General features: G+C 42.8%; 1 protein-coding gene across 1 annotated transcript; it reads right to left on the bottom strand.

The window, feature by feature from the left end:
- Positions 1–437: 437 nt before the first annotated feature.
- On the bottom strand, positions 438–1,148 carry LOC124657146 (protein synthesis inhibitor II-like). Its single transcript, XM_047195748.1, has one exon. It carries the CDS (start codon positions 1,146–1,148, stop codon positions 438–440), a length of 711 nt encoding a protein of 236 aa, XP_047051704.1.
- Positions 1,149–9,937: the final 8,789 nt, after the last annotated feature.

Consider the following 9,937-nt stretch of genomic DNA (forward strand, 5'->3'; position numbering starts at 1 on the left):
AGTGCTTCTCTTCCCCTTGTATAGAGAGACCCAGATATCTTCTCTCTGTCAGTAAATTCGTCTGAACTCGAGCCTAGCTTTCTGTGTGTATCGCTAGATCTTCACAGGGGTATCAAAGCGCACAGAAGATCTTCAGCGGCGAAAATGCGGGTGCAGATCTTGTTCCAGGCACACACGTAGGTGAGGCCGTGTTGAAGTATATGGACTGCAATTGTACATGTCAAAGTTGTCATTTCGTTCGTGACAATTTCATTAAACTTGGGGTTGCAGGCTGAGACAGTACTGATGCAAGCAAGCTGAAAGGGCATACTTTTTTTTATTTTTTGCGAAAGTACATGATCCAACCAGATAATAACTATAAGAAGAGGAACCTGAAGAAACTTGGACTCGAGATGTCCGGAGCACAATTCTATCTGAAGTCTAAACCAGATGCAAGTTTACTCCAGGTTGATGATGGTGGCGTGAGCCACGAGCACTTGCTCGAAGCTGGGGTTGAGCAGCACCTTGACGACGGCGAGCGCCTCGTCCATGCTGCGGATGTTGGCGCTCTTCTCCAGCATGCCGGTGAAGGGCCCGCCCCACTTGCCCGTCCGGTTGGCGCGGATGATCTCGTAGGACATGGTGTCCCAGTGCTCGATGTAGGGCAGGTGCTCCGGGGCGACGCGGGACTCGGTCTCCCATCCCCTGGCGACGCTCTCGCTGATGGGCTGCAGCCGGCCGGCCTCGGATAGCATCACCTTCAGCGACGCCAGCGCCCGCTTCAGTGGCTGGTGGTCTGTGGTGGTGGCCGGGTCGTAGGCGGAGAGCACCCTGGCGGCCTGCTGCATGGCCTCCCGCCCCAGCGGCAGGTCCGGCAGGTTCGCCAGGCCGCCGATGAGCTCCTCGTAGCTGTTGCCGAACGGGAGGGGCGTGGAGGCCGGGAACAGGTGGTCGTGGCCTGGGAAGGACTGCCAGTGGCCGCGCCCGTTGGTGAAGCCGCCGATGGAGAGGTCGTGAGTCTCCACGCCCACGGAGATCATGTCATCGACGACGGGGCCGAACTCTGTGAAGTTCATCACGACAACGGCTGGTGGTAGGTCGTATTCGGCACCAGCAACTGCTCCGGCGACAGCGAGGAGGAGGAGGAGGCGGAATGCAGGTGCAGCCATGGCCGATTATTGGTCCGTCTCTTGAAAATGGAAGTGAGGTAGTATATATGATGGGCGGCAAAGGACAAGCACGACAACGCGGCCGATCGTATTGCACAACTGCGCCCTAGAGGAGAAATGCAGCGCAAGCAGCGTGAATGTCACAAGAACAGTGTGACTGATCTGATGGGGCTGCTTTTTGTTACTGGCAACGGGCGCGTGGAGAGGGAATACACATGATGGGGGTTGTGATGCGGGTACTACTAGTTTTCTTCCTTATCTTTTCTACTTTCTGTTTTTTAGTTTCTTTTTTTTTCAGATTTGATTTTTTTAAAGTTTTAGAAAACATGTTTAAATTTTAAAAATATCAGAATTTGTAAATTGTTCAAATTAAAAAGATATTCAAATTCACAAATTGTTGAAATAAAAAATTTCACATTCAAAAAATTCAAATTCAAAATATGTTCGCATTCAAAAATTGATCAAATTCAAAAAATGTTAACACATGGAAATGTTTAGATTTTAAAATATTCAAATTCGTTGATATTTTTTTATCAAAATTCAAATTTGAGAAGTGTTTATATTTAAAAATGTTTAGATTTTGAAAAAAATAATTTTCCAAAATTTCCAAAATTCGAGAATTGTTCAAATTTTAAATATGTTCATATTCAAAAAATGCTCAATTTTTTTTATAATTTCTGGAAAAGTTCAGTTTTTTGATAAAAACTTAGATATGTACGCAAAAACAGTAGAGATAAGAGAAAAGAATGACCATATGCGATCGGAATGCAATGTGAACCAAACTCAAACGGACATAACGGCAGTGGGCCAATGCCACGTACAGCAAGGGGCTGTTCAGTACCAGTTCCCACCGACCAGGTCGGTGAAAAGGACTGGGGGCTCCTGTATGCCGTTTTGTGCGGCCTCGAAGATTGGCGCCGCTGAAGAGAAAACGAGCCGGGCTAGCCCATTTAGATCGTATCTCAGATTTTTTTGTTATTTGTTTTTTCTGTTCAGATTCAAAAACTATTTAATTTTGAACAATTAAATTTGAAAAATGTTCAAATTTAGAAATGTTTGAAATCTAAAGAAGTTCAAAACTGGAAATGTTCAAATTTGAAAAGTCAAACTTTTTAAAAGATTAAAAAATGTTTAGATTTGGAAATTATTCATTTTTTAAATATAATTAAAAAGTCCAAACTTGAATGTAACACCCCAGCCACCCCCCTCCGGGCCTATTACCCCTGGCGGCTCAATAGACCCTCCAGACTAGCCTCACAGACCAACACATGTCTTTCGTGCGCACTTTGTCCTCACTCGTGCATATTCGGGAAGGACTCCCGTCGGTCATCCATCCTCAAACTGCTATAGGTCAATCAGACTTAATCTTGCAGTTTTTTTGGAGATTAGTTTTCGAAAAATAAGTTGCAACTTATTTATATGAGTATCCTATCAATCGTGTTGAGCCCTGCGCCAGGATGTCACACTAAAAATTGTTCAAATTTGAAGAATATTCAAATCTATTTTTTTTTCAAAATTGAAAAAATTCAAAGTTTGAAAAGTTCAAAACAAACCAAAACCAGCAGAAAGCTGAGGAAACCAGGCAAAAAACCAAAGAAAACCAAACATAAAGCATGAGAAAAACACCAGGAGCCGAAAAAAAACGAAACCATAAATCCCGAATATCCCCATGCCCACTAATGGGCCTGGCCCAGAGCTTCGTCGCTTCAGGCGGCCCCGATGGTCGGGGCCGCATTCAGCGGTGAATAAGTTTCACCAAAAGGACCTCCCCTAACTAGTGCAAACTATTCAAGGCACCACGAAGACGAGCCCGGCCCAGGCCCATGCTCATATTATCCTCTTCTACTTCTACCGTCGCCTTCCTTCTTCCTCGTCGCCTTCCTTTCTCCCCTCTCCCTCCACCGCTCCCTCCAAAACCCCAGCAGAATGGAGGGGAACGCGCTCGCCATCTCGCAATTCCGCACGTGGCTCGGCTCGCCGCTCCTCCTCTACGCGGAAGTGATACGTCTCCGACGTATCGATAATTTCTTATGATCCATGCCATATTATTGATGATACCTACATGTTTTATGCATACTTTATGTCATATTCGTGCATTTTCTGGAACTAACCTATTAACAAGATGCCGAAGAGCCGCTTGTCGTTTTCTCGCTGTTTTTGGTTTCGAAATCCTAGTAACGAAATATTCTCGAATTGGACGAAATCAAGACCCGGGGTCCTATTTTGCCACGAACCTTCCGGAAGACCGAAAGGGATACGAAGTGGGGCGACGAGGCGCCGCCACCATAGGGCCGCGCGGCCGGAGGGGGCCCGCGCCGCCCTATGGTGTGGGCCCCTCGTCGGCCCTCCGACTCGCCCTTCCGCCTACTTAAAGCCTCCGTCGCGAAACCCCCGAGGCGAAAAAACCACGATACGGAAAACCTTCCGAGACGCCGCCGCCGCCAATCCCATCTCGGGGGATTCCGGAGATCTCCTCCGGCACCCCGCCGGAGAGGGGATTCATCTCCCGGAGGACTCTACACCGCCATGGTCGCCTCCGGAGTGATGAGTGAGTAGTTCACCCTCGGACTATGGGTCCATAGCGGTAGCTAGATGGTTGTCTTCTCCTCATTGTGCTTCATTGTTGGATCTTGTGAGCTGCCTAACATGATCAAGATCATCTATCTGTAATACTCTATGTTGTGTTTGTCGGGATCCGATGGATAGAGAATACCATGTTATGTTAATTATCAAGTTATTACATATGTGTTGTTTATGATCTTGCACGCTCTCCGTTATTAGTAGAGGCTCGGCCAAGTTTTTGCTCTTAACTCCAAGAGGGAGTATTTATGCTCGATAGTGGGTTCATGCCCGCATTGACACCGGGACGATGGACGAAAAGTTCTAAGGTTGTGTTGTCGTCGTTGCCACTAGGGATAAAATATTGGCGCTATGTCCGAGGATGTAGTTGTTGATTACATTACGCACCATACTTAATGCAATTGTCTCGTTGTTTAGCAACTTAATACCGAGGGGGTTCGGATGATAACCCGAAGGTGGACTTTTTAGGCATAGATGCGCTTGGATGGCGGTCTATGTACTTTATCGTAATGCCCAATTAAATCTCACTATACTTATCATGAAATGTATGTGCATTGTTATGTCCTCTCTATTTGTCAATTGCCCGACTGTAATTTGTTCACCCAACATGCTTTTATCTTATGGGAGAGACACCTCTAGTGAACTGTGGACCCCGGTCCATTCTTTTATACTGGAAATACAAATCTGTCGCAATACTTGTCTTTACTCGTTTTCTCTCGCAAACAATCATCTTCCACACAATACGGTTAATCCTTTGTTACAAAGCAAGCCGAGTGAGATTGACAACCTCACCGTTTCGTTGGGGCAAAGTACTTTGGTTGTGTTGTGCGAGTTCCACGTTGGCGCCGAATCTCCGGTGTTGCGCCGCACTACATCTCGCCGCCATCAACCTTCAACGTGCTTCTTGGCTCCTCCCGGTTCGATAAACCTTGGTTTCTTTCCGAGGGAAAACTTGCTCGCTGTGCGCATCATACCTTCCTCTTGGGGTTCCCAACGAACGTGTGAAATACACGCCATCAAGCATATTTTCTGGCACCGTTGCCGGGGAGATCAAGACACGCTGCAAGGGGAGTCTCCACTTCTCAATCTCTTTACTTTGTTTTTGTCTTGCTTTATTTTATTTACTACTTGTTTGCTGCATTATATCAAAACACAAAAAAAAAATTTAGTTGCTAGCTTTACTTTATTTACTGTCTTGTTTGCTATATCAAAAACACAAAAAAAATTAGTTTACTTGCATTTACTTTATCTAGTTTGCTTTATTTATTACTGCTAAAATGAGTAATCCTGAAGTTGAAGTTCGTTCATTTAAGCAACAAGGAGGAGAATGTTTAAAAGATGCTTGATATAGAATTAGTGATGCCCATAATAGGTGCACTAAGAAACACTCCACCACTATCCTACTCAGGATTTTTTATGTTGGTATCTCTAGCTGGAATAGATATGTTCTTGATTGTCTCGCGGGAGGTAACTTCCTAGGTGCTCCCGCTTTAGAAGCTAGTTGCATTATTGAGAGTTTATTTGGAACACCACCTCGTTAATGAAATTAAAATTGAAACCTCCCTTGAGGATGTTATGAAAAAATTGGAAACCATAGAGAAAATTTTTAGTGTTGAAACTAAGTTGGAGATGTTACTTGTTAAAACTGATAAACTTGATAAATCCTTAGGAGGAATTGATGAAAGAATTAGTGTCCTAGGAACTTGTTGATACGTCTCCAACGTATCGATAATTTCTTGTGTTCCATGCCACATTATTGATGTTATCTACATGTTTTATGCACACTTTATATCATATTCGTGCATTTTCTGGAACTAACCTATTAACAAGATGCCGAAGTGCCGCTTGTCGTTTTCTCGCTGTTTTTGGTTTCAGAAATCCTAGTAAAGAAATATTCTCGGAATTGGACGAAATAAAAGCCCGGAGGCCTATTTTCTCACGAAGCTTCCGAAGTCCGAAGGAGAGACGAAGAGGGGCCACAGGGGAGCCAAACCCTAGGGCGGCGCGGCCCCCCTTGGCCGCGCCCGCCTGTGGTGTGGGCCCCCCGTGCCGCCTCTTGACTTGCCCTTCCGCCTACAAATATCCTCCGTGACGAAACCCCCGCACCGAGAGCCACGATACGGAAAACATTACGAGACGCCGTCGCCGCCGATCCCATCTCGGGGGATCCCGGAGATCGCCTCCGGCACCCTGCCGGAGAGGGGATTCATCTCCCGGAGGACTCTACACCGCCATGGTCGCCTCCGGAGTGATGAGTGAGTAGTCTACCCCTGGACTATGGGTCCATAGCAGTAGCTAGATGGTTGTCTTCTCCCCATTGTGCTATCATTGTCGGATCTTGTGAGCTGCCTATCATGATCAAGATCATCTATATGTAATTCTATATGTTGCGTTTGTTGGGATCCGATGAATAGAGAATACTTGTTATGTTGATTATCAAAGTTATGCTTATGTGTTGTTTATGATCTTGCATGCTCTCCGTTATTAGTAGATGCTCTGGCCAAGTAGATGCTTTTAACTCCAAGAGGGAGTACTTATGCTCGATAGTGGGTTCATGCCTGCATTGACACCTGGGGAGTGACGTAAACCCCTAAGGTTGTGTTGTGTCGTTGCCACTAGGGATAAAACATTGATGCTATGTCTAAGGATGTAGTTGTTGATTACATTACGCACCATACTTAATGCAATTGTCCGTTGCTTTGCAACTTAATACCGGAGGGGGTTCGGATGATAACTCGAAGGTGGACTTTTTAGGCATAGATGCGATTGGATGGCGGTCTATGTACTTTGTCGTAATGCCCAATTAAATCTCACTATACTCATCATGATATGTATGTGCATGGTCATGCTCTCTTTATTTGTCAATTGCCCAACTCGTAATTTGTTCACCCAACATGTCTGTTCGTCTTATGGGAGAGACACCTCTAGTGAACTCGTGGACCCCGGTCCAATTCTCTTTACTCGAAATACAACCTACTACAATACTTGTTTCTACTCGTTTTCTCTGCAAACAATCATCTTCCACACAATACGGTTAATCCTTTGTTACAAGCAAGCCGGTGAGATTGACAACCTCACTTCGTTTCGTTGGGGCAAAGTAGTTTGGTTGTGTTGTGCAGGTTCCACGTTGGCGCCGGAATCCCCGGTGTTGCGCCGCACTACATCCCGCCGCCATCAACCTTCAACGTGCTTCTTGGCTCCTCCTGGTTCGATAAACCTTGGTTTCTTTCGAGGGAAAACTTGCTGCTCGTGCGCATCATACCTTCCTCTTGGGGTTGCCCAACGAACGTGTGAAATACACGCCATCAAGCTCTTTTTCACGGCGCCGTTGCCGGTGGAGATCAAGACACGCTCGCAAGGGGAGTCTCCACTTCTCAATCTCTTTACTTTGTTTTTGTCTTGCTTTATTTTATTTACTACTTTGTTTGCTGCACTAAATCAAAATACAAAAAAATTAGTTGCTAGTTTTACTTTATTTGCTATCTTGTTTGCTATATCGAAAACACAAAAAAATTAGTTTACTTGCATTTACTTTATCTAGTTTGCTTTATTTACTATTGCTAAAATGGCCAACGCTGAAAATACTAAGTTGTGTGACTTCACAACCACAAATAATAATGATTTCTTATGCACACCTATTGCTCCACCTGCTACTACGAGCAGAATTCTTTGAAATTAAACCTGCTTTACTCGAATCTTGTCATGAACAATCAATTTTCCGGAATTAGTTCTGATGATGCTCGCTGCCCATCTTAATAATTTTGTTGAACTATGTGAAATGCAAAAATATAAAGATGTAGATGGTGATATTATTAAACTAAAATTGTTCCCTTTCTCATTAAGAGGAAGAGCTAAAGATTGGTTGCTATCTCTCGCCTAAGAATAGTATTGATTCATGGACTAAATGCAAGGATGCTTTTATTGGTAGATATTATCCCCCTGCTAAAATTATATCTTTGAGGAGTAGCATAATGAATTTTAAACAATTAGATACTCGAACATGTTGCTCAAGCTTGGGAAAGAATGAAATCTCTCGGTTAAAAATTGCCCAACCCATGGACTGACTACTTGGATGATCATCCAAACCTTCTATGCAGGACTAAATTTTTCTTCGCGGAATTTATTGGATTCAGCTGCTGGAGGTACCTTTATGTCCATCACTCTTGGTGAAGCAACAAAGCTTCTTGATAATATGATGATCAACTACTCTGAATGGCACACGGAAAGAGCTCCACAAGGTAAGAAGGTAAATTCTGTCGAAGAAACCTCTTCCTTGAGTGATAAGATTGATGTTATTATGTCTATGCTTGTGAATGATAGGACTAATATTGATCCTAATAATGTTCCGTTAGCTTCATTGGTTGCACAAGAAGAACATGTTGATGTAAACTTCATTAAAAATAATAATTTCAACAACAATGCTTACCGGAACAATTCTAGTAACAACTATAGGCCATATCCTTATAATAATGGCAACGGCTATGGTAATTCTTATGGAAATTCTTACAACAATAATAGGAATTCACCCCTGGACTTGAAGCCATGCTTAAAGAATTTATTAGTACACAAACTGCTTTTAACAAATCTGTTGAAGAAAAGCTTGGGAAAGTTGATATACTTGTTTCTAGAGTCGATAGTCTTGCTGCTGATGTTGATCTTTTGAAATCAAAAGTTATGCCTAATAGGGATATTGAAAATAAAATTGTTACTACAGCAAATGCCATTCAAGTTAGAATTAATGAGAATATAAGATTAATGGCTGAACTGCGTGCTAGGTGGGATAGAGAAGAAAATGAAAAACTAGCTAAAGAAAAGAATATAGCTAAAGTTTGGACTATTACCACCACTAGTAATGCTAATGCTACACATGTTGCTGCACCTCCTACTCATACTAATAAAAGAATTGGTGTTAGCAATGTTTCCACTTCTAATGCAAAGCGCGAAAAGCTGCTCGAAACTCGCTAAAATCGCTGAAACCGCTCGCGATAAAGCCGCTGAAATTTTTTCCAACATTGGGGATGATGATCCCATTGCTTTAGATTATAATGGTTTGAATTTTGATGATTGCCACATCTCTGAAGTTATAAAGTTCTTGCAAAAACTTGCTAAAAGTCCTAATGCTAGTGCTATAAATTTGGCTTTCACGCATCATATTACAAATGCTCTCATAAAAGCTAGAGAAGAGAAACTAGAGCGCGAAGCCTCTATTCCTAAAAAGCTAGAAGATGGTTGGGAGCCCATCATTAAGATGAAGGTTAAAGATTTTGATTGTAATGCTTTATGTGATCTTGGTGCAAGTATTTCTGTTATGCCGAAGAAAATTTATAATATGCTTGACTTGCCACCACTGAAAAATTGTTATTTGGATGTTAATCTTGCTGATCATTCTACAAAGAAACCTTTGGGTAAAGTTGATAATGTTCGCATTACCGTTAACAATAACCTTGTTCCCGTTGATTTTGTTGTCTTGGATATTGAATGCAATGCATCTTGTCCAATTATATTGGGAAGACCTTTTCTTCGAACCGTTGGTGCTACTATTGATATGAGGGAAGGTAATATAAAATATCAATTTCCTCTCAAGAAAGGTATGGAACACTTCCCTAGAAAGAGAATGAAGGTACCTTATGATTCTATCATTAGAACAAATTATGATGTTGATGCTTCATCTCTCGATGTTACTTGATACACACTTTCCGCGCCTAGGCTGAAAGGCGTTAAAGAAAAGCGCTTATGGGAGACAACCCATGTTTTTACCTACAGTACTTTGTTTTTATTTTGTGTCTTGAAAGTTGTTTACTACTGTAGCAACCTCTCCTTATCTTAGTTTTGAGTTTTGTTGTGCCAAGTTAAGCCGTTGATAGAAAAGTAAGTACTAGATTTGGATTACTGCGCAGTTCCAGATTTCTTTGCTGTCACGAATCTGAGCCCACTGCCCTGCAGGAAGCTCAGAAAATTATGCCAATTTACGTGCATGATCCTCAGATATGTACGCAACTTTCATTCAATTTGAGCATTTTCATTTGAGCAAGTCTGGTGCCATTTTAAAATTCGTCAATACGAACTGTTCTGTTTTGACAGATTCTGCCTTTTATTTCGCATTGCCTCTTTCGCTATGTTGGATGAATTTCTTTGATCCACTAATGTCCAGTAGCATTATGCAATGTCCAGAAGTGTTAAGAATGATTGTGTCACCTCTGAATATGTCA

The sequence above is a fragment of the Lolium rigidum genome, chromosome 5, assembly GCF_022539505.1.
Source record: "Lolium rigidum isolate FL_2022 chromosome 5, APGP_CSIRO_Lrig_0.1, whole genome shotgun sequence".
NCBI lineage: Eukaryota > Viridiplantae > Streptophyta > Magnoliopsida > Poales > Poaceae > Lolium > Lolium rigidum.

Excerpts from the sequence above, each read along its gene's own strand:
- LOC124657146 (XM_047195748.1), bottom strand. The coding sequence starts at position 1,148 with ATGGCTGCACCTGCATTCCGCCTCCTCCTCCTCCTCGCTGTCGCCGGA.